This window comes from Oncorhynchus keta, unplaced genomic scaffold (assembly GCF_023373465.1).
Source record: "Oncorhynchus keta strain PuntledgeMale-10-30-2019 unplaced genomic scaffold, Oket_V2 Un_contig_753_pilon_pilon, whole genome shotgun sequence".
NCBI classification, from domain to species: Eukaryota; Metazoa; Chordata; class Actinopteri; order Salmoniformes; family Salmonidae; genus Oncorhynchus; species Oncorhynchus keta.
The window spans coordinates 251,256-275,757 of record NW_026289522.1 but is presented as its reverse complement, the minus strand read 5'-3'; the positions used below and the strand labels follow the sequence as shown (position 1 = coordinate 275,757).

The 24,502-nt window shown below is 43.1% G+C and overlaps 1 protein-coding gene and 2 long non-coding RNA genes across 13 annotated transcripts; 1 reads left to right on the top strand and 2 right to left on the bottom strand.

Moving 5' to 3' along the window:
- The first annotated feature begins 280 nt into the window (after positions 1–280).
- Positions 281–24,101, top strand: cbsa (cystathionine beta-synthase a). 7 transcript variants are annotated; one of them, XR_008124048.1, is made up of 15 exons: positions 281–568; positions 6,617–6,916; positions 7,906–8,012; positions 9,600–9,734; positions 12,473–12,552; positions 12,678–12,882; positions 13,298–13,389; positions 15,296–15,421; positions 15,497–15,581; positions 15,852–15,957; positions 17,514–17,591; positions 18,374–18,508; positions 18,876–18,984; positions 19,808–19,933; positions 21,683–21,747. XR_008124048.1 is itself a non-coding variant. In XM_052511801.1 (15 exons), the coding sequence occupies exons 2-15, from the start codon at positions 6,624–6,626 to the stop codon at positions 21,808–21,810; spliced, it is 1,764 nt and encodes a 587-aa protein (XP_052367761.1). In that variant the 5' UTR covers positions 299–568; positions 6,617–6,623; the 3' UTR covers positions 21,811–24,101. The 7 variants fall into 7 exon arrangements, 6 of the variants coding, with proteins under 6 accessions (XP_052367766.1, XP_052367761.1, XP_052367765.1 ...); XM_052511801.1 differs by having other exon boundaries at positions 299–568; positions 19,849–19,933; positions 21,683–24,101; XM_052511805.1 differs by lacking the exon at positions 281–568 and adding an exon at positions 768–887 and having other exon boundaries at positions 19,849–19,933; positions 21,683–24,101.
- On the bottom strand, positions 16,617–17,557 carry LOC127926408 (uncharacterized). 2 transcript variants are annotated; one of them, XR_008124053.1, is made up of 4 exons: positions 17,457–17,546; positions 17,283–17,340; positions 17,109–17,224; positions 16,617–16,765 (listed from the first exon to the last, which is right to left on the bottom strand). It is a non-coding gene; the product is annotated as an uncharacterized LOC127926408 (long non-coding RNA). The 2 variants fall into 2 exon arrangements; XR_008124054.1 differs by lacking the exon at positions 17,283–17,340 and having other exon boundaries at positions 17,457–17,557.
- Positions 19,144–19,912, bottom strand: LOC127926407 (uncharacterized). Of its 4 annotated transcripts, none has more exons than XR_008124052.1 (4): positions 19,785–19,912; positions 19,664–19,745; positions 19,344–19,548; positions 19,144–19,261 (listed from the first exon to the last, which is right to left on the bottom strand). It is a non-coding gene; the product is annotated as an uncharacterized LOC127926407 (long non-coding RNA). The 4 variants fall into 4 exon arrangements; XR_008124049.1 differs by having other exon boundaries at positions 19,216–19,343; positions 19,385–19,548; XR_008124050.1 differs by lacking the exon at positions 19,785–19,912 and having other exon boundaries at positions 19,216–19,343; positions 19,385–19,589; positions 19,664–19,775.
- Positions 24,102–24,502: the final 401 nt, after the last annotated feature.

The window sequence follows — 24,502 nt, the reverse complement described above, 5'->3', positions numbered from 1 at the left end:
ACCTATTTTTCCGAGTACCCAGTTGTTTCTCAGCAAATATTATGACCGTGTGCCCAAATGTATCGATCCGTATTATGTCTAATGATTACGCATGGAAATTACCTTGGACAACCAAGATCAACAGTTGGAAAAATACAGTCCTCACAAAGAATAGTGACCTAAAAAAAAACATTTACGACCATAAACCATGCGTGAAAGGCACGTTAACGCATTGAATGGCACAATGGGATGCGCGAGTTGCGTATAGGCTCCGATGTTTCTGAAACTAACATTGAAAAGGTTCTTTACTTTTTGGAAATTAATATAAATAGGTCCCTGGTAAACTTCCATACTTTTTCGCCATGTACTACTTGTTTCACCAAATCTGCATCTCTTATTGGAGGGGCAGAAATAGACTCCCTCGCTACAGCCAATCAAAGTGCGCCCTAAAACATGCATTCTTCCCCAACGATTGGCTAACCTCCTCGCGCTGATAGTCATCTTTATTATCCAACTGTTGTAAGTATTTTTCTATCACCGGAGGAAGATTCTTTACCTCTCCAGATACCTAAGACCATCAGATACGTAGGTAAGTTGAAACTGATCGACCACTTGCATGATGATGTTAGTGCAAGTTTTTTTAATGCACATTTATTTTATGATCCCATGTTCCATTCATAGAAATAAGGTTCTGTGTCCTTGTAAAGTTGTATAATTATGCTGTACCTACCTACTGAGTCATGGCAATCAAAATAATAGTAAGAGGTGGGTACTACAATGACCGTTCGCGTTTTAAACGAGCACATGGTTTATTTCCGGGGTCCATAAACCCCCGACCATATGGGGTCATGGCTAGAAGGGATCCAACGTTTGTCAAATTAACGACAGATTTGACTTTTCGTAGTACAGTAGGTTAGGAGTTATTGTGTTTTTGACTACGCTTGTTTATTCCATGTGTAATTCTGTTGTTTGTGTCGCACGGCTTTGCTTTATCTTGGTCAGGTCGCAGTTGTAAATGAGAACTTGTTTTCAACTAGCTTAACTGGTTAAATAAAGGTGAAATAAAAATGACAATTATGGTACATTTAGGAAACGGGTTTGGGTTAGCAAAAAGGCACACACAAACATCTGCCTTTGACCCACCATATGGCACTATTTCTGGGTCCTACTGTCTAGCATCAGTTACCTGAATACAAGATCGCTTTGTGTTGAGAAATGAAGTTATAATGTAATACCTGTGAATCCTCCATCACATTTGTTGTCTCTTTCTGTTCTGGTGACAGAGGGCTGCAGGTAATGAATTTGAGCTGCACCATTAGTTCATTTCGCACACCACAATTTGCCATAGATGAGTGCACTCTTGTGCCATGACTAAACGAAATATGTTTCTAGTATGGCCCTAAAATCCGTGTTTAATCCGCTATTTTATTTTACCTTTATTTAACGAAGCAAATCAGTTAATAAGAAGGAATTCTTATTTTCAATGGCGGCCTAGGAACAGTGGGTTAACTGCCTTGTTCAGGGGGCAGAACGACAGATTTTCACCAGCTCGGGGATTCGATTTTTACAACCTTTACGTTTACTAGGCCAACGCTCGAACCACTAGGCCACCTGCCGCTATGGCCTTCATTGCTCTGAATAGTTATGACAGGCGTTATTGGACACTGTCTTGGTAGGGCAGTTCTATGTTATTATATGGTTGTAAATCCTGTCCTTTTTGTTATTTACCCGTGTTTTTAGCCAGGCTATATATCATCGCATACTATCGTTTAATTCCACTTTTGGGAATTCTGAAAGAGATTTTTAAAAAATAACATACTTTGTGGTAGAAGGTATTGAGAATATCTGTTGAGAGAAGCTCCAAAGGAAGTTTATCTCATGTAGTAACTGTTACAACCGGTGGGTTGGGTCTGGAGGGTGTCAGCTCAACTGGTTTGGTTACACACGTAAGGCCAGCTGTGAGGTAACACAACCCTCTGAACATTTCAGCCTCAACTCAGCCTCATTGCCACTCAGTGAACGTGTCTGCAAGGGGGATCAGATTGCAAATGAACTCACCCAAGGAACACTCAAACCTCTGCTCCCATATCTGCCATAGCAGTAGTTAGACAGACGCTGTAACAGCAGTAGCATGACCAGCAGTAGTAGTCCCATTAAGAAATGCGCTGGCTCAGGAGGGAACGTTTCCTTTGGTCTCTCTCTGTCTCCAACCGTATGTTGTTTTCCTAAGGACACAATGCTCTCCGGTGGGTTTATTGTGTGCTGGTCATTTGGTGTCAAGCCACTCAGGCGAGGTTTGTGTCTTCAGTGCAGTTCAGAAAGAGGTCCATTTGAACAGCTGCTTGGAAGTGTACATTGCCTATTAGTATTAGACAGGGACAACACAACAGACTGAACTCTCTGTCTGGGAATCCAAAGAATTAGTACCATTTTAATACATTAGGGACAGTATGTTGTCTTGTTAACGTTGTCTTGTTAATACGTTAGGGACAGTATGTTGTCTTGTTAATATGTTGTCTTGTTAATTCGTTAGGGACAGTATGTTGTCTTGTTAATACGTTAGGGACAGTATGTTGTTTTGTTAATACGTTAGGGACAGTATGTTGTTTTGTTAATATGTTAGGGACAGTATGTTGTCTTGTTAATATGTTAGGGACAGTATGTTGTCTTGTTAATACGTTAGGGACAGTATGTTGTCTTGTTAATAATATGTTAGGGACAGTATGTTGTCTTGTTAATACGTTAGGGACAGTATGTTGTCTTGTTAATACGTTAGGGACAGTATGTTGTGTCTTGTTAATATGTTAGGGACAGTATGTTGTCTTGTTAATACGTTAGGGACAGTATGTTGTCTTGTTAATACGTTAGGGACAGTATGTTGTCTTGTTAATACGTTAGGGACAGTATGTTGTCTTGTTAATATGTTAATATGTTAGGACAGTATGTTGTCTTGTTAATACGTTAGGGACAGTATGTTGTCTTGTTAATATGTTAGGGACAGTATGTTGTCTTGTTAATATGTTAGGGACAGTATGTTGTCTTGTTAATACGTTAGGGACAGTATGTTGTCTTGTTAATACGTTAGGGACAGTATGTTGTCTTGTTAATACGTTAGGGACAGTATGTTGTCTTGTTAATATGTTAGGGACAGTATGTTGTCTTGTTAATACGTTAGGGACAGTATGTTGTCTTGTTAATATGTTAGGGACAGTATGTTGTCTTGTTAATACGTTAGGGACAGTATGTTGTCTTGTTAACGTTGTCTTGTTAATATGTTAGGACAGTACGTTGTCTTGTTAATATGTCTTGTTAATACGTTAGGGACAGTATGTTGTCTTGTTAATACGTTAGGGACAGTATGTTGTCTTGTTAATATGTTAGGGACAGTATGTTGTCTTGTTAATATGTTAGGGACAGTATGTTGTCTTGTTAATATGTTAGGGACAGTATGTTGTCTTGTTAATACGTTAGGGACAGTATGTTGTCTTGTTAATACGTTAGGGACAGTATGTTGTCTTGTTAATATGTTAGGGACAGTATGTTGTCTTGTTAATACGTTAGGGACAGTATGTTGTCTTGTTAATACGTTAGGGACAGTACGTTGTCTTGTTAATATGTTAGGGACAGTACGTTGTCTTGTTAATACGTTAGGGACAGTATGTTGTCTTGTTAATACGTTAGGGACAGTATGTTGTCTTGTTAATACGTTAGGGACAGTATGTTGTCTTGTTAACGTTGGGACAGTATGTTGTCTTGTTAATATGTTAGGGACAGTATGTTGTCTTGTTAATACGTTAGGGACAGTATGTTGTCTTGTTAATACGTTAGGGACAGTATGTGTGTCTTGTTAATACGTTAGGGACAGTATGTTGTCTTGTTAACGGGACAGTATGTTGTCTTGTTAATACGTTAGGGACAGTATGTTGTCTTGTTAATACGTTAGGGACAGTATGTTGTCTTTGTTAATACGTTAGGGACAGTATGTTGTCTTGTTAATACGTTAGGGACAGTATGTTGTCTTGTTAATATGTTAGGGACAGTATGTTGTCTTGTTAATACGTTAGGGACAGTATGTTGTCTTGTTAATACGTTAGTTACATAAGACTGACAGTATGTTGTCTTGTTAATACGTTAGGGACAGTATGTTGTCTTGTTAATACGTTAGGGACAGTATGTTGTCTTGTTAATACGTTAGGGACAGTATGTTGTCTTGTTAATACGTTAGGGACAGTATGTTGTCTTGTTAATATGTTGTCTTGTTAATTTGTTAGGGACAGTATGTTGTCTTGTTAATACGTTAGGGACAGTATGTTGTCTTGTTAATACGTTAGGGACAGTATGTTGTTTTGTTAATATGTTAGGGACAGTATGTTGTCTTGTTAATACGTTAGGGACAGTATGTTGTCTTGTTAATACGTTAGGGACAGTATGTTGTCTTGTTAATACGTTAGGGACAGTATGTTGTCTTGTTAATACGTTAGGGACAGTATGTTGTCTTGTTAATACGTTAGGGACAGTATGTTGTCTTGTTAATACGTTAGGGACAGTATGTTGTCTTGTTAATACGTTAGGGACAGTATGTTGTCTTGTTAATACGTTAGGGACAGTATGTTGTCTTGTTAACAGTATGTCTTGTTAATACGTTAGGACAGTATGTTGTCTTGTTAATATGTTAGGGACAGTATGTTGTCTTGTTAATATGTTAGGGACAGTATGTTGTCTTGTTAATACGTTAGGGACAGTATGTTGTCTTGTTAATACGTTAGGGACAGTATGTTGTCTTGTTAATATGTTAGGGACAGTATGTTGTCTTGTTAATACGTTAGGGACAGTATGTTGTCTTGTTAACGTTAGGGACAGTGTCTTGTTAATATGTTAGGGACAGTATCTTGTTAATATGTTAGGGACAGTAACGTTGTCTTGTTAATATGTTAGGGACAGTATGTTGTCTTGTTAATATGTCAGGGACAGTATGTTGTCTTGTTAATATGTTAGGGACAGTATGTTGTCTTTTTAATACGTTAGGGACAGTATGTTGTCTTGTTAACGTTGTCTTTTTAATACGTTAGGGACAGTATGTTGTCTTGTTAACGTTGTCTTTTTAATACGTTAGGGACAGTATGTTGTCTTGTTAACATGTTAGGGACAGTATGTTGTCTTGTTAATACGTTAGGGACAGTATGTTGTCTTGTTAACATGTTAGGGACAGTATGTTGTCTTGTTAATACGTTAGGGACAGTATGTTGTCTTGTTAATATGTTAGGGACAGTATGTTGTCTTGTTAATACGTTAGGGACAGTATGTTGTCTTGTTAATATGTTAGGGACAGTATGTTGTCTTGTTAATACGTTAGGGACAGTATGTTGTCTTGTTAATACGTTAGGGACAGTATGTTGTCTTGTTAACCGTTAGGGACAGTATGTTGTCTTGTTAATATGTTAGGGACAGTATGTTGTCTTGTTAATATGTTAGGGACAGTATGTTGTCTTGTTAATATGTTAGGGACAGTATGTTGTCTTGTTAATATGTTAGGGACAGTATGTTGTCTTGTTAATACGTTAGGGACAGTATGTTGTCTTGTTAATAGGGACAGTATGTTGTCTTGTTAATATGTTAGTATGTTGTCTTGTTAATACGTTAGGGACAGTATGTTGTCTTGTTAATATGTTAGGGACAGTATGTTGTCTTGTTAATACGTTAGGGACAGTATGTTGTTTTGTTAATACGTTTGGGACAGTATGTTGTCTTGTTAATACGTTAGGGACAGTATGTTGTCTTGTTAATACGTTAGGGACAGTATGTTGTCTTGTTAATACGTTAGGGACAGTATGTTGTCTTGTTAATACGTTAGGGACAGTATGTTGTCTTGTTAATATGTCAGGGACAGTATGTTGTCTTGTTAATTTGTTAGGGACAGGACATTGTCTTCTATAACCCTGGGTCTTCAGGCAATACAAATTAGCTGGACACACACAATTACCTCCATTAATGATTAGCCCTTCTGAACAGGAGACATTTCTTTCAATTGTAGCGCCTCACACCTAGCAACTCGGGTATAGGAGCCAATCTTGCATTTGGCCGTTCGCATATTTTAAGTGATTGTTTTTTTCATTGACCTGAGGATGTTCACGGACTTAAACATCAAACGTGTTGAGGTAGTGCGTCTGCCTGGGTCATTTGTAACTGAACTGTGGGGCTCCCAGTACCAGTCTTGAGAGGGACGTACAGCATGGCATGGTGGTGTCAGGTGTGCAGCTTAATATGCACCTCACTAGGCCTCTTGGGGTCAAACGTTTTAGATTTTTGTGTCATTTTTGTCAGGAATGTTCTTAATGGCTTCCTGACTGTAATTAGTTTGAAGTTGTCAGTCTGTCCAGCAGTGTGTGTATAGTATGAGACAGACAACAGCAGCAGCTCCTCGATTCCCTCAAATATTCTGAAGAGTGGCCTTCTGCTGCTCCTGTCCCTTGGACTCTTAAGTAGCCCCAAACCACTGATACAGGGTCAGATCACTTATTGTCCAGCTAACGGATACAATTAGGACTGGGGTAAGGGGAATATGATCCTAGATCTGTGCTTATGAGCAGGACAGAGCCTATGTGCCATTTACTAGCCCATGTGCCATTTAACTTCCTAGGTGAGACATGCCTGCGGTCCCCTCCCTTAAAGACAGCAGCGTCCTGGGCCCTGTGTGCCCGCACGCTGCCAGGCTACGCGTCACCAACGGCAATGGGGACGCCAACGGATCCTCCAAGGACCAGGAAGGGCTGTTACAACTCCCAACCAAGGGGGGCGTCAGAGACAAGCTAGAGGTGGACGTGACTGGAACCATCCAGGCGGTGGGGGAGAGGAAGTGGATCCGTCCCGACCTTCCCAGCCGGTGCACCTGGAGACTGGGGGGCAACCACGCCGACTCCCCCCACACCCATCCTCAACAGTAAGACTGGTAACCGTAACCCTCAACAGTAAGACTGGTAACCCTCAACAGTAAGACTGGTAACCCTCAACAGTAAGACTGGTAACCCTCAACAGTAAGACTGGTAACCCTCAACAGTAAAACTGGTAACCCTCAACAGTAAAACTGGTAACCCTCAACAGTAAGACTGGTAACCCTCAACAGTAAGACTGGTAACCCTGAACAGTAAGACTGGTAACCCTGAACAGTAAGACTGGTAACCCTGAACAGTAAGACTGGTAACCCTCAACAGTAAGACTGGTAACCCTCAACAGTAAGACTGGTAACCCTCAACAGTAAGACTGGTAACCCTCAACAGTAAGACTGGTAACCCTCAACAGTAAGACTGGTAACCCTCAACAGTAAGACTGGTAACCCTCAACAGTAAAACTGGTAACCCTCAACAGTAAAACTACTAACCCTCAACAGTAAGACTGGTAACCCTCAACAGTAAGACTGGTAACCCTCAACAGTAAGACTGGTAACCCTCAACAGTAAGACTGGTAACCCTCAACAGTAAGACTGGTAACCCTCAACAGTAAGACTGGTAACCCTCAACAGTAAAACTGGTAACCCTCAACAGTAAAACTGGTAACCCTCAACAGTAAAACTGGTAACCCTCAACAGTAAGACTGGTAACCCTCAACAGTAAGACTGGTAACCCTCAACAGTAAGACTGGTAACCCTCAACAGTAAGACTGGTAACCCTCAACAGTAAGACTGGTAACCCTCAACAGTAAAACTGGTAACCCTCAACAGTAAAACTACTAACCCTCAACAGTAAGACTGGTAACCCTCAACAGTAAGACTGGTAACCTTTTATGTTATTCCTTCCACCCGTCTCCTCCTCTACTCCTTTCCACTTTATTCCATTATCCATCTTTTAGTCAGATTCATGTCAATGTGGTATGAGCATTGATCATTAATCATCGTGGAGTTAGTCAGTGACATCATAAACTCCCCTCTTCCAGGACCAAAGCTCCTAAAATCCTCACCAACATCCTCCGGAGGATCGGTGACACCCCGCTGGTGCGCATGAACAAGATCCCCAAGACCTTCGGCCTCAAGTGTGAAGTCTGTGAGTTTATCAGGGAGTCTTTTCTCAGAACCCCTTTGAGATGAATGGTTGAACCTTAACTTGCTACATGGGTGCAAATGTTTCCCACTCAATGTTTCAGCCTTGTTTGTGCACTTTTCTCACAGAGACTTACCAATTTATTCGTGCAAACATGATAACGCAAGGTTCTGGGATAGGTTTTATCTGCCAGGCAGACATAATACTGACATAATACTGTTCAGACAGTATTCAAGGCTGTCTTCCCCCTCCACGTCTCTTTCTGTTGAGACAGACATAGTCCTGAGAATACTGTTCAGACAGTATTCAAGGCTGTCTTCCCCCTCCACGTCTCTTTCTGTTGAGACAGACATAGTCCTGAGAATACTGTTCAGACAGTATTCAAGGCTGTCTTCCCCCTCCACGTCTCTTTCTGTTGAGACAGACATAGTCCTGAGAATACTGTTCAGACAGTATTCAAGGCTGTCTTCCCCCTCCACGTCTCTTTCTGTTGAGGCAGACATAGTCCTGAGAATACTGTTCAGACAGTATTCAAGGCTGTCTTCCCCCTCCACGTCTCTTACTGTTGAGACAGACATAGTCCTGAGAATACTGTTCAGACAGTATTCAAGGCTGTCTTCCCCCTCCACGTCTCTTTCTGTTGAGGCAGACATAGTCCTGAGAATACTGTTCAGACAGTATTCAAGGCTGTCTTCCCCCTCTCACTGTCTCTTTCTGTTGAGGCAGACATAGTCCTGAGAATACTGTTCAGACAGTATTCAAGGCTGTCTTCCCCCTCCACGTCTCTTTCTGTTGAGACAGACATAGTCCTGAGAATACTGTTCAGACAGTATTCAAGGCTGTCTTCCCCCTCCACGTCTCTTTCTGTTGAGGCAGACATAGTCCTGAGAATACTGTTCAGACAGTATTCAAGGCTGTCTTCCCCCTCTCCCACGTCTCTTTCTGTTGAGGCAGACATAGTCCTGAGAATACTGTTCAGACAGTATTCAAGGCTGTCTTCCCCCTCCACGTCTCTTTCTGTTGAGGCAGACATAGTCCTGAGAATACTGTTCAGATAGTATTCAAGGCTGTCTTCCCCCTCCACGTCTCTTTCTGTTGAGGCAGACATAGTCCTGAGAATACTGTTCAGACAGTATTCAAGGCTGTCTTCCCCCTCCACGTCTCTTTCTGTTGAGGCAGACATAGAACACAGGCAGTCAAAACCTTTTTCATTGGTTGGCTTAAGAAGTCGTGTGAATTGGATTTACTTTGGGGCGTCTGTGTTCTTTGTAGATTTCTTTATGCTTGACTCCATAATCCCATTTGGGACTTATTGACAGTTATATTGTATCGAATGTAACAGTTTAATTATATTGTTGGCTTAGGACTTTTGCACAGAAAATGACCCCACTTGTGCTTCATACATTTTATGGTACAATGGAATAGCTCCTAAAGTGCAAACTCTAAACTAAATGAGATTAACATGTTTGACCCAGGTCTGGTTACATTATCAGATGTTTTCAGACAAGGTGGTATTTTAAGTCAGAATGAAAAACATTTGAATCTGTGTGTGTGATCCAGTGTGTACCGTTCTGTTTTGTCTCTGTGCAGTGGCCAAGTGTGAGTACTTCAACGCGGGCGGCAGTGTGAAGGATAGGATCAGTCTGCGTATGGTGGAGGATGCAGAGAGGGCAGGACATCTGAAACCAGGAGACACCATCATAGAACCCACCTCAGGCAATACAGGTAACTGTGTGTCTCAGTAAATGAATAGGAATGTGTCTCACTAGTGGTAGATTCACTGAATTGTGTGTGTGTCCCTGTGTGTGTCCCTGTGTGTGTGTGTGTGTGTGTGTGTGTCTGTGTGTGTCTGTGTGTGTCCCTGTGTGTGTGTCCCTGTGTGTGTGTGTGTGTCCCTGTGTGTGTGTGTCCCTGTGTGTGTGTGTCCCTGTGTGTGTGTGTGTCCCTGTGTGTGTGTGTGTGTCCCTGTGTGTGTGTGTGTGTGTGTGTGTGTGTGTGTGTGTGTGTGTGTGTGTGTCCCTGTGTGTGTGTGTCCCTGTGTCTGTGTGTGTGTGTCCCTGTGTGTGTGTGTTCCTGTGTGTGTGTCCCTGTGTGTGTGTGTTCCTGTGTGTGTGTCCCTGTGTGTGTGTGTTCCTGTGTGTGTGTTCCTGTGTGTGTGTCCCTGTGTGTGTGTGTTCCTGTGTGTGTGTGTGTGTCCCTGTGTGTGTGTGTTCCTGTGTGTGTGTCCCTGTGTGTGTGTCCCTGTGTGTGTGTGTGTGTGTGTGTGACAGGTATCGGTCTGGTACTGTATTGACAGGTATTGGTCTGGTATTGTATTGACAGGTATAGGTCTGGTATTGTATTGACAGGTATTGGTCTGGTATTGTATTGACAGGTATTGGTCTGGTATTGTATTGACAGGTATTGGTCTGGTATTGTATTAACAGGTATCGGTCTGGTATTGTATTAACAGGTATTGGTCTGGTATTGTATTAACAGGTATCGGTCTGGTATTGTATTGACAGGTATTGGTCTGGTATTGTATTGACAGGTATTGGTCTGGTATTGTATTGACAGGTATTGGTCTGGTATTGTATTGACAGGTATAGGTCTGGTATTGTATTAACAGGTATTGGTCTGGTATTGTATTGACAGGTATAGGTCTGGTATTGTATTGACAGGTATAGGTCTGGTATTGTATTGACAGGTATTGGTCTGGTATTGTATTGACAGGTATTGGTCTGGTATTGTATTAACAGGTATAGGTCTGGTATTGTATTAACAGGTATCGGTCTGGTATTGTATTGACAGGTATTGGTCTGGTATTGTATTGACAGGTATTGGTCTGGTATTGTATTGACAGGTATCGGTCTGGTATTGTATTAACAGGTATAGGTCTGGTATTGTATTAACAGGTATCGGTCTGGTATTGTATTGACAGGTATTGGTCTGGTATTGTATTGACAGGTATAGGTCTGGTATTGTATTAACAGGTATCGGTCTGGTATTGTATTGACAGGTATTGGTCTGGTATTGTATTGACAGGTATTGGTCTGGTATTGTATTGACAGGTATTGGTCTGGTATTGTATTGACAGGTATAGGTCTGGTATTGTATTAACAGGTATTGGTCTGGTATTGTATTGACAGGTATAGGTCTGGTATTGTATTAACAGGTATAGGTCTGGTATTGTATTGACAGGTATTGGTCTGGTATTGTATTGACAGGTATTGGTCTGGTATTGTATTGACAGGTATTGGTCTGGTATTGTATTGACAGGTATCGGTCTGGTATTGTATTAACAGGTATAGGTCTGGTATTGTATTAACAGGTATAGGTCTGGTATTGTATTGACAGGTATCGGTCTGGTATTGTATTGACAGGTATCGGTCTGGTATTGTATTGACAGGTATAGGTCTGGTATTGTATTGACAGGTATAGGTCTGGTATTGTATTGACAGGTATAGGTCTGGTATTGTATTGACAGGTATAGGTCTGGTATTGTATTGACAGGTATCGGTCTGGTATTGTATTGACAGGTATCGGTCTGGTATTGTATTGACAGGTATCGGTCTGGTATTGTATTGACAGGTATAGGTCTGGTATTGTATTGACAGGTATCGGTCTGGTATTGTATTGACAGGTATAGGTCTGGTATTGTATTGACAGGTATAGGTCTGGTATTGTATTGACAGGTATAGGTCTGGTATTGTATTGACAGGTATAGGTCTGGTATTGTATTAACAGGTATTGGTCTGGTATTGTATTAACAGGTATAATAGGTCTGGTATTGTATTAACAGGTATAATAGGTCTGGTATTGTATTAACAGGTATAATAGGTCTGGTATTGTATTAACAGGTATTGGTCTGGTACTGTATTGACAGGTATCGGTCTGGTATTGTATTAACAGGTATCGGTCTGGTATTGTATTAACAGGTATCGGTCTGGTATTGTATTAACAGGTATAGGTCTGGTACTGTATTGACAGGTATCGGTCTGGTATTGTATTAACAGGTATCGGTCTGGTATTGTATTGACAGGTATCGGTCTGGTATTGTATTGACAGGTATAGGTCTGGTATTGTATTAACAGGTATTGGTCTGGTATTGTATTGACAGGTATTGGTCTGGTATTGTATTAACAGGTATCGGTCTGGTATTGTATTAACAGGTATTGGTCTGGTATTGTATTAACAGGTATCGGTCTGGTATTGTATTGACAGGTATTGGTCTGGTATTGTATTGACAGGTATTGGTCTGGTATTGTATTGACAGGTATAGGTCTGGTATTGTATTGACAGGTATTGGTCTGGTATTGTATTGACAGGTATAGGTCTGGTATTGTATTGACAGGTATTGGTCTGGTATTGTATTAACAGGTATAGGTCTGGTATTGTATTAACAGGTATAGGTCTGGTATTGTATTAACAGGTATAGGTCTGGTATTGTATTAACAGGTATCGGTCTGGTATTGTATTAACAGGTATCGGTCTGGCCCTGGCTGCAGCTGTGAAGGGTTACCGTTGTATCATTGTCATGCCTGAGAAGATGAGCATGGAGAAGGTAAGACTGCTGTACGTCTGCCTCATCAATCTCCCCTCTGGGAATTTCACAGGACCTATTTGATTGTGAAGTCAGCACAAGTGATCATGAAAACGCTGCCTGTCTGTGTGTCTGCATGCACCCAGGTGGATGTTTTGAGAGCCCTGGGCGCAGAGATCGTCCGTACTCCCACCAGCGCTCGTTTCGATTCACCAGAGTCTCACGTGGGCGTGGCTTGGCGTCTGAAGAACGAGATCCCCAACTCTCACATCCTGGACCAGTACCGTAACCCTAGTAACCCCCTGGCCCACTATGACACCACAGCAGAGGAGATACTGGAGCAGTGTGATGGTGAGACAGACTGCCTCTCGGCTCCCTCCTTCTATTCCTCCCTCTCTTGTTCTCTCTTTCCTTCTCTCTTGTCTTGCTGGCATTCTCTCTCTCTTTCTCTTAAAATACTGTGATTGAAGAAAATTTGTTCAGAGATTAAGTTATTTAGAAATGTACATTCATTATTTCTATACACTTTCTACCACTTACTCAGACACTTACTCAGACACCTGCTACCCATTCAAAACCTCGTCGTCATCCACTAGCTGAGAATCGCTGTTATACAAGCGTGTATGTTTGAATAAGGTTTAACTCATGGTTTTGGTCAACAGCAAAGCATTGTCTGAGCAGTTGTGTGGGCTTGTAGCCCTCATAGAGACACTGTTCATGATCTGTATGAGCTAACCTGACACCCTCCACGTCTGTGACCTGGCAGGGAAAGTGGACATGCTGGTGGCAGGCGCTGGCACAGGCGGCACCATCACTGGCATTGCCCGCAAACTGAAGGAGAGGTGCCCAAACATCCAGGTGAGTGAACTCTGGGTGTCCACCTGGAATCAATTCCCATCCCCAGGTGGCTTCTGACTAGGGTTGTGGACAGTTCAATTGAAATCGCTATTCAAGTATGGAAAGATCCATACAAATAGAATCAGTCTCAACTTGGATCTTCACATTCACTACTTCAACATGACGGAATAGAAACGGTTCTGGTTCTGATCACAGGCTATGGCCGTCCTTACTGGGTGTTAACATGTGTCTGACGTGTTGTGGTTCTGTCTGGTCTGGTGTGGTTCTGTCTGGTCTGTGGTGTGGTTCTGTCTGGTCTTGTCTGGTGTGGTTCTGTCTGGTCTTGTCTGGTGTGGTTCTGTCTGGTCTTGTCTGGTGTGGTTCTGTCTGGTCTTGTCTGGTGTGGTTCTGTCTGGTCTTGTCTGGTGTGGTTCTGTCTGGTCTGGTGTGGTTCTGTCTGGTCTTGTCTGGTGTGTTCTGTCTGGTCTGGTGTGGTTCTGTCTGGTCTGGTGTGGTTCTGTCTGGTCTTGTCTGGTGTGGTTCTGTCTGGTCTGGTGTGGTTCTGTCTGGTCTTGTCTGGTGTGGTTCTGTCTGGTCTTGTCTGGTGTGTTTCTGTCTGATCTGGTGTGGTTCTGTCTGATCTGGTGTGGTTCTGTCTGATCTGGTGTGGTTCTGTCTGGTGTGGTTCTGTCTGATCTGGTGTGGTTCTGTCTGGTCTGGTGTGGTTCTGTCTGGTCTTGTGTGGTTCTGTCTGGTGTGGTTCTGTCTGATCTTGTGTGGTTCTGTCTGATCTTGTGTGGTTCTGTCTGGTGTGGTTCTGTCTGGTCTGGTGTGGTTCTGTCTGGTCTGGTGTGGTTCTGTCTGATCTGGTGTGGTTCTGTCTGGTGTGGTTCTGTCTGGTCTGGTGTGGTTCTGTCTGGTCTTGTCTGGTGTGGTTCTGTCTGATCTGGTGTGGTTCTGTCTGGTGTGGTTCTGTCTGATCTTGTCTGATCTTGTGTGGTTCTGTCTGGTGTGGTTCTCTCTGGTCTGGTGTGGTTCTGTCTGGTCTGGTGTGGTTCTGTCTGATCTTGTGTGGTTCTGTCTGGTGTGGTTCTGTCTGGTCTGGTGTGGTTCTGTCTGGTCTTGTCTGGTGTGGTTCTGTCTGATCTTGTGTGGTTCTGTCTGGTGTGGTTCTGTTTGATCTTGTGTGATTCGGTGTGGTTCTGTCTGATCTTGTGTGATTCGGTGTGGTTCTGTCTGATCTTGTGTGATTCGGTGTGGTTCTGTCTGATCTTGTCTGGTGTGGTTCTGTCTGATCTGGTGTGGTTCTGTCTGATCTGGTGTGTTTCTGTCTGATCTGGTGTGTTTCTGTCTGATCTGGTGTGGTTCTGTCTGGTGTGGTGTGGTTCTGTCTGATCTTGTGTGGTTCTGTCTGGTGTGGTTCTCTCTGGTCTGGTGTGGTTCTGTCTGGTCTGGTGTGGTTCTGTCTGATCTTGTGTGGTTCTGTCTGGTGTGGTTCTGTTTGATCTTGTGTGATTCTGTCTGATCTTGTGTGGTTCTGTCTGGTGTGGTTCTCTCTGGTCTGGTGTGGTTCTGTCTGGTCTGGTGTGGTTCTGTCTGATCTTGTGTGGTTCTGTCTGGTGTGGTTCTCTCTGGTCTGGTGTGGTTCTGTCTGGTCTTGTCTGGTGTGGTTCTGTCTGATCTTGTGTGGTTCTGTCTGGTGTGGTTCTGTCTGATCTTGTGTGATTCGGTGTGGTTCTGTCTGATCTTGTGTGATTCGGTGTGGTTCTGTCTGATCTTGTGTGATTCGGTGTGGTTCTGTCTGGTCTGATGTGGTTCTGTCTGGTCTTGTCTGGTGTGTTTCTGTCTGATCTTGTGTGATTCGGTGTGGTTCTGTCTGGTCTGATGTGGTTCTGTCTGGTATGGTTCTGTCTGTGTGTGTGGTCAGATCATCGGTGTGGACCCTGAAGGCTCCATCCTGGCTGAACCAGAGGAGCTGAACAAGACAGACAAGACCCAGTACGAGGTGGAGGGCATCGGATACGACTTCATCCCCACTGTACTGGACCGATCAGTGAGTCAGATGGACACACACACACACACATAAACACACACACACACTGCCTCACCAGGGTGTGTCTACCTGTAGGTGGTGGATAGCTGGTACAAGTCCAACGATGAGGAGTCCTTCAACATGTCCCGTATGCTGGTCAGAGACGAGGGCTTGCTGTGTGGTACGTTTGTCACCGTTCTGTTTCTCTGTCATTCATCTCGCTGTCACCAGTGGTGACTCTGTGGCCGTGTTGCAGGTCATCCGTATTGCACATCAAATGAAGGCGGTTCCTGAGACATTCAGTACTTCTCCAGGGACTGGGATATCTGCACATTCCCACTTCAATAAAGACCACCTGGAACGCCACCTATGTCATGTTCTGATTTGTGGGTTGACCTGGCCACGGGTCGTCATGCCAACCAGTGTGCCCGTCTCTTGTCCCCTGTGCCAGGTGGCAGCTCGGGCACGGCCATGGCAGCGGCGGTGAGGGTGGCCAAGGACCTGAAGGAGGGCCAGCGGTGTGTGGTCATCCTGCCAGACTCCATCCGCAACTACATGTGAGGAAACGGGGTCTAGAATATACTGTTATATTATGACTATAATATACTGTAGTCCTATAGTGAATCTAATGATCTGTCAGCGTTTAGCTTAGCCTGGCCCCTTGTGGCCATGTCTGAATATTGCAGCTGTTGCCTCGTGGGAATCGCTGATTCATGATCCCCTCTTTAATCTGAACCTTTAACAGCTGTTCCTAGTGGATGAAGTAACTAACAACCCTTCTCTTTAATCTGAACCATTAACAGCTGTTCCTAGTGGATGAAGTAACTAACAACCCTTCTCTTTAATCTGAACCATTAACAGCTGTTCCTAGTGGATGAAGTAACTAACAACCCTTCTCTTTAATCTGAACCATTAACAGCTGTTCCTAGTGGATGAAGTAACTAACAACCCTTCTCTTTAATCTGAACCATTAACAGCTGTTCCTAGTGGATGAAGTAACTAACAACCCTTCTCTTTAATCTGAACCATTAACAGCTGTTCCTAGTGGATGAAGTAACTAACAACTAATCTGAACCATTAACAGCTGTTCCTAGTGGATGAAGTAACTAACAACCCTTCTCTTTAATCTGAACCATTAACAGCTGTTCCTAGTGGATGAAGTAACTAACAACCCTTCTCTTTAATCTGAACCATTAACAGCTGTTCCTAGTGGATGAAGTAACTAACAACCCTTCTCTTTAATCTGAACCATTAACAGCTGTTCCTAGTGGATGAAGTAACTAACAACCCTTCTCTTTAATCTGAACCATTAACAGCTGTTCCTAGTGGATGAAGTAACTAACAACCCTTCTCTTTAATCTGAACCTTTAACAGCTGTTCCTAGTGGATGAAGTAACTAACAACCCTTCTCTTTAATCTGAACCATTAACAGCTGTTCCTAGTGGATGAACAACAACCATTCTCTTTAATCTGAACCATTAACAGCTGTTCCTAGTGGATGAAGTAACTAACAACCCTTCTCTTTAATCTGAACCTTTAACAGCTGTTCCTAGTGGATGAAGTAACTAACAACCCTTCTCTTTAATCTGAACCTTTAACAGCTGTTCCTAGTGGATGAAGTAACTAACAACCCTTCTCTTTAATCTGAACCTTTAACAGCTGTTCCTAGTGGATGAAGTAACTAACAACCCTTCTCTTTAATCTGAACCATTAACAGCTGTTCCTAGTGGATGAAGTAACTAACAACCCTTCTCTTTAATCTGAACCATTAACAGCTGTTCCTAGTGGATGAAGTAACTAACAACCCTTCTCTTTAATCTGAACCTTTAACAGCTGTTCCTAGTGGATGAAGTAACTAACAACCCTTCTCTTTAATCTGAACCATTAACAGCTGTTCCTAGTGGATGAAGTAACTAACAACCCTTCTCTTTAATCTGAACCTTTAACAGCTGTTCCTAGTGGATGAAGTAACTAACAACTCTTCTCTTTAATCTGAACCTTTAACAGCTGTTCCTAGTGGATGAAGTAACTAACAACCCTTCTCTTTAATCTGAACCATTAACAGCTGTTCCTAGTGGATGAAGTAACCAACAACAACAACTCTTTTTTTCAGGACCAAGTTCCTGAGTGACAAGTGGATGTTTGAGAAAGGCTTCCTGAAGGAGTCAGACATCATGGTAAACAAACCCTGGTAGGTCTGAACAAACCCCGCTGGGTCTGTGTCTCTGAATAAAACCTGGTGGGTCTGTGTCTCTGAATAAAGCCGGGTGGGTCTGTGTCTCTGAATAAACCCTGGTGGGTCTGTGTCTCTAAATAAACCCTGGTGGGTCTGTGTCTCTGAATAAACCCTGGTGGGTCTGTGTCTCTAAATAAACCCTGGTGGGTCTGTGTCTCTAAATAAACCCTGGTGGGTCTGTGTCTCTAAATAAACCCGGGTGGGTCTGTGTCTCTGAATAAACCCTGGTGGGTCTGTGTCTCTGAATAAACCCGGGTGGGTCTGTGTCTGAATAAACCCTGGTGGGTCTGTGGGTCTGAGCATATCTTCATCTAGTGCTTCATTGTCTATTTGTTTGTAGTTTTCTCTTAAAGGTGCAATATGTAGCTCTATGGGCGACCTGACCAAACTCACATAGAAATGTGAGTTATAGATCTGTCATTCAAATTGGAAGCAAGTCTAAGAAGTAGTAGATCCGTTCTATGTGCTATGCGTCTTTTTACTTTCGGTTTGGTACACCAGGTTTAAACAGTTAAATACTATATATTTTGTTAATTGAAAATATGTTTCACAGCGGTTTAGATGGTAGAATGATTTTGCACATTGCTTGTTTTGTCACAAACTGATATCAGGCGTAAATTGTAGAATTTTAGCAACCCGGCAATTGTGGGGTGATTTCTGTATATTATGCCTTTTAAAGGTTGTATTTTGTTTTTATTTATTTAATTGGTTGTCTATTTCTCTCTCTCCCTCCCCAGGTGGTGGAACCTGAAGCTGCAGGGGTTGAACCTCTCTGCCCCTCTGACCGTCCTGCCCACAGTCAGCTGTCAGAAGACCATCAAGATCCTGAAGGAGAACGGCTTTGACCAGGCCCCTGTAGTGGACGAGGCTGGGTGGGTGTCCTCCTCCACTGTCTCATCTCCTGCCTCTTTCATCCCAAATGGCACCCTATTCCCTTCATAGGGCACTAATGTTGACCATGTAGGGAATAGGGTGCCATTTTGGACATATCCATTATCTTTGTGTCGCTTACTAGTTCATGGTGAAGAAATTAAATGATTGTAGAGAATGTGAAGATATCTTCCATTGAAATAACCCTGGAATTCAATTCATTAGTATTGTTGATTTGTAAATGTTGTAGACCCATGTTTCACCTGTGGACACTGACCATCTGATTCAAGTCATTCAACTGTTCCGGTAACATTGTCCATGGGTTAGTGTTGTTCTGCTGCTAGAATAACTGTGTGTGTGAGTGTGTAGGCTGGTCCTAGGAATGGTTACTCTGGGGAACATGCTGGCCTCTGTGCTGGCTGGGAAGATCAAACCCTCAGACCCAGTCAACAAGGTGATCTACACCCAGTTCAAACAGGTCAGTCTCACACACACACACACACACACACACACACACACACACGCACACACTTTTTCTGTAAGTAGTGCAAATAGGTCTCACACACACTGAAATCACCCATGTTTGTTTATATGATGAAACGGTCCTCTCTATCTTACGTTTGACTGATGACCTCACGTCTCATCCTATTCTCAGATCCGTTTGACTGATGACCTCACGTCTCATCCTATTCTCAGATCCGTCTGACTGATAACCTCACATCTCATCCTATTCTCAGATCCGTCTGACTGATAACCTCACGTCTCATCCTATTCTCAGATCCGTTTGACTGATAACCTCACGTCTCATCCTATTCTCAGATCCGTTTGACTGATAACCTCACATCTCATCCTATTCTCAGATCCGTTTGACTGATAACCTCACGTCTCATCCTATTCTCAGATCCGTTTGACTGATAACCTCACGTCTCATCCTATTCTCAGATCCGTTTGACTGATAACCTCACGTCTCATCCTATTCTCAGATCCGTTTGACTGATAACCTCACGTCTCATCCTATTCTCAGATCCGTTTGACTGATAACCTCACGTCTCATCCTATTCTCAGATCCGTTTGACTGATAACCTCACGTCTCATCCTATTCTCAGATCCGTCTCATAACCTATTCATCCTATTCTCAGATCCGTCTGACTGATAACCTCACGTCTCATCCTATTCTCAGATCCGTCTGACTGATAACCTCACGTCTCATCCTATTCTCAGATCCGTCTGACTGATAACCTCACGTCTCATCCTATTCTCAGATCCGTGACTGATAACCTCACGTCTCATCCTATTCTCAGATCCGTCTGACTGATAACCTCACGTCTCATCCTATTCTCAGATCCGTCTGACTGATAACCTGGGGAAGCTCTCTCGTATCCTGGAGACGGACCATTTTGCCCTGGTGGTACACGAACAGATCCAATGTAAGTCTTTCTGCCTGCTATAATGGTGAACATGTTGCGATAAGAGGAGTGAAGGTTCGTTGACCTTTTCTGAGGGCAGTAACAAGTTGGTAAGGTGGCTGGTCTGAACCCATTTAAACCAGTTTGGTTTAATGTCTGCTGTGTGCATGTGACTGGTATACAGTGCATTTGGAAAGTATTCAGACCTCTTGACTTTTTCCACATTTTGTTACGTTACAACCTTATTCTAAAATGGATTAAATAAATAAAAAGTCTCGTCAATCTACACACTATCTCATAATGACAAACTGAAAACTGGTTTCAAGAAATTTTTGCACATTTATAACAAACAAAAAAATACCTTATTTACATAAGTATTCAGAATTTTTGCTATGAGACTCGAAATTGAGCTCTGTCTTTACGTAAGGTCCCAGACTTGACAGTGCACGTCAGAGCAAAAACCAAGCCATGAGGTCGAAGGACTTGTCTGTAGAACTCAGACAGGATTGTGTCAAGGCACAGGTCTGGGTAAGGCGACCAAAAAATGTCTGCATCATTCTTAAATGGAAGAAGTTTGGAACCACCAAGACTCTAACTAGAGCTGGCCGCACGGCTAAACTAAGCCTTGCCAGGGAGATAACCAAGAACCCGATGGTCACTCCAGAGTTCCTCTGTGGAAATGGGAGAACCTTCCAGAAGGACAACCATCTCTGCAGCACTCCATCAATCAGGCCTTTATAGTAGAGAGGCCAGACGGAAGCGACTCTTCAGTAAAAGGCACGTGACAGCCCGCTTGCAGTTTGTCAAAAGGCATCTAAACAAGATTCTCTGATCTGATGAAACCAAGGTTGAACTCTTTGGCCTGAATGCCAAGTGTCACGTTTGGAGGAAACCTGGCACCATCTCTAAGGTAAAGCATGGTGGTGGCAGCATCATGCTGTGGGGATGTTTTTCAGCGCAGGGACTGGGATCGAGGGAAAGCTCCTTGATGAAAACCTGCTCCAGAGCATTCAGGACCTCGGACTGGGGCGAAGGTTCACCTTCCAACAGGACAACGACCCTAAGCACACAGCCAAGACAACACAGGAGTGGCTTCGGGACAAGTTTCTGAATGTCCTCAAGTGGCCCAGCCAGAGTCCGGACTTGAACCCGATTGAACATCTCTGGAGAGACCTGAAAATAGCTGTGCAGCGATGCTCCCCATTCAACCTGACAGAGCTTGAGATGATCTGTAGAGAAGAATGGGAGAAACTCCCCAAATACAGGTTTGCCAAGCTTGTAACGTCATACCCAAAAAGACTCAAGGCTGTAATCACTGTCAATGGTGCTTCAACAAAGTACTGAGTAAAGGGTCTGAATATTTATGCATATGTGATTTAAAAGAATAAACTTTCTTAGCAAACATTTCTAAAAACGCTGTTTTTGCTTTGTCATTAGGGGGCATTGTGATGTCATTATGGGGCATTGTGATGTCATTAGGGGGTATTGTGATGTCATTAGGGGGTATTGTGTGTAGATTGATGAGGCGGGATAAAACTATTTAATACATTTTAGAATAAGGCTGTATCGTAACAAATTGTGGGAAAAGTCAAGGGGTCTGAGTACTTTACAAATGCACTGTATGTGCCAGTCTCAAAGTCCTCAGTTGTTTGGTCCCAACATTGATTTGGGCCTGCAACCAACCATAACCCCACCCTCCCCTCGTCCAATGATGGCTGTAAGAGGGAGCTAATGCCACCCTCTCTATCCTTCCCTCTCTCCTACTCTCAGACTTGACGGACGGCTCCCCCAGCCTGAAGCAGATGGTGTTTGGTGTGGTGACGGCCATCGACCTGCTCAACTTCGTCACGGCCAGGGAGAAGAGGGAGAGGTCCTTCTCTGAGTGCAGTGACCTGTGACTGTGTCCCCGTGACGGCTGGGTCATGTGCACACAAACACCTCGTGTACACACACACATGGAACACACGTTAATTACACCTACAGTTCACAGCCATACACAAACACACTGTGATATTAACGACAATATAAAGAATATGAGGTCGTATGAACTTGATTGATGGACAAACTGTTGTTGCAGCTTTCTCATATGACATGTGAGTCATTTAGCAGATGCTCTTATCCAGAGCGACCTACAGATAGTGAGGACATACTGTTCCCCCCCCAACTGGTCCCCCGTGGGAATCCAACCCACAACCCATTTCCATACTGGTCCCCCGTGGGAATCCAACCCACAACCCATTTCCATACTGGTCCCCCGTGGGAATCCAACCCACAACCCATTTTCATACTGGTCCCCTGTGGGAATCCAACCCACAACCCATTTCCATACTGGTCCCCCGTGGGAATCCAACCCACAACCCATTTCCATACTGGTCCCCCTGTGGGAATCCAACCCACAATCCATTTCCATACTGGTCCCCCGTGGGAATCCAACCCACAACCCATTTTCATACTGTTTCTCCCCAACTGGTCCCCCGTGGGAATCCAACCCACAACCCATTTTCATACTGTTTCCCCCCCAACTGGTCCCCCGTGGGAATCCAACCCACAACCCTAGCGTTGCAAGTGCAATGCATTCATATGAAAGTCTTAAATCCTCGCTATATTTTGCGAGCTTGATCATAGAATGTAGACAGTGCCTACAGAGGGAATTGCCCTGTTGCTTTGTAATGTGTATTTAAATGATCAGACTGTACCCCATCCCATGTACTGAATCAATAATTGTGAAACCAATCTTTACTGAAAAAAATGGTTTTAATTGTGAAAACATCAATCAACGCATTTCAACGCTATGCATAATGACACAACCCTGCACAATTACAACAGGTTTGAGAAACAGACCTGTATGTTGATGTGTTTTTTAAAGGTTCAATGCAGCTGTTTTTATCTGGATATCAAATCATTTCTGGGTAACAAATAAGTATTTTACTGTGATTGTATTCAATTAAAACAAGTAGTTTCTTAGCAAAGAGCAATTTCTCAAGCAAGACTTCAGCTAGGACAGTTTGGGTGTGGTCTGAACTAGAAGCACAAGCATTTCGCTACACTCGCATTAACATCTGCTAACCATGTGTATGTGACAAATAAAATTTGATTTGAGTGGGGAGGGGAAAACTCAAAACTAGCTGTTGTTGGAAGAGAGGTATGGAACATTTTGCTGTTGGTCTATTAAAAAAAATTGTATGGCATGATGTCACCATGGAGAGTCTAAACTCCCGCCCATACAAACCTGCTGATTAGAAGGCCCTGTGTAGATTGCATTTTCAACCAGCATCTATCAGGAAATAACACTGTCAGTGTCAGTTTCATCAGCTGTAAGATATTAAACACAGGAAAAACAGAATTTTCAGAGTGTGTTTTTTTTTCTGTATTTATACGCTGTCGCACCAAAACAGGTTGTGATTTCAGGCGGTCTTTTCAAACAGCTCTTACCCTACAAGGGCATCAGAATTTTCGCGATTCACATTCGAGTTATTTAGCAGACGCTCCTATCCAGAGTGATTTACAGTAAGGAGTTATTTAGCAGACGCTCCTATCCAGAGTGATTTACAGTAATGAGTTATTTAGCAGACGCTCCTATCCAGAGTGATTTACAGTAATGAGTTATTTAGCAGACGCTCCTATCCAGAGTGATTTACAGTAATGAGTTATTTAGCAGACGCTCCTATCCAGAGTGATTTACAGTAATGAGTAAATACTTTCAGTCAATCTAATGTATTTATTAAAGCTCTTTTTATATCTTATACAAAAAACTCAAAGAGCAAGCAGTGCAGATGTAGAACATATTAAATGTGCCGTACTCTTCAACGTTATACTTAATGAAAAACCTGAGGTTTTGTTCTGGAATGGTCAAATATGTCTAGCTAGTAACTACCAAAATATCATGTTTTACAAATATGTCTAGCTAGTAACTACCAAAATATCATGTTTTACAAATATCATGTTTTACAAATATGTCTAGCTAGTAACTACCAAAATAGCCTTTTTGACAAGATCATATGAAATAGAATGATTGATATACCAGTATAATACAAGGGCAGAGATAATATGGTGTGCCAACAATGTATTTGTACGGTTGTTTATGCTTTTCACTTTGGATGTATCAGAGTAAAAAGTCCTATCGGGATTTGTGTGCTATAAAATCACTTTATAATCTTATGAAAAATAAAGTTGTTAAAACATCTCTGAATTTATATTTTCTATGTAATAATTTTGTTTGTGTGTAGAATGTGTATAGTGCAGCGCCAGCTGTGCCATCAGAGACTCTGGGTTCGAGCCCAGGCTCTGTCGTAACCGGCCGCGACCGGGAGGTCCGTGGGGCGACGCACAATTGGCCTTGCGTCGTCCGGGTTAGGGAGGGCTTGGCCGGTAGGGATGTCCTTGTCTCATCGCGCACCAGCGACTCCTGTGGCGGGCCAGGCGCAGTGCGCACTAACCAAGGGGTAGCCATGTGCACGGTGTTTCCTCGACACATTGGTGCGGCTGGCTTCCGTGTTGGATGCGCGCTGTGTAAAGAACCAGTGCGGCTTGGTTGGGTTGTGTATCGGAGGACGCATGACTTTCAACCTTCGTCTCTCCCGAGCCCGTATG

Excerpts from the sequence above, each read along its gene's own strand:
- cbsa (XM_052511801.1), top strand. The coding sequence starts at position 6,624 with ATGCCTGCGGTCCCCTCCCTTAAAGACAGCAGCGTCCTGGGCCCTGTG. Across the intron at positions 15,582-15,851 it reads AGACGAGGGCTTGCTGTGTG|GTGGCAGCTCGGGCACGGCC; the intron begins GTACGTTTGTCA and ends CCCCTGTGCCAG. Across the intron at positions 19,934-21,682 it reads GGTACACGAACAGATCCAAT|ACTTGACGGACGGCTCCCCC; the intron begins GTAAGTCTTTCT and ends TCCTACTCTCAG.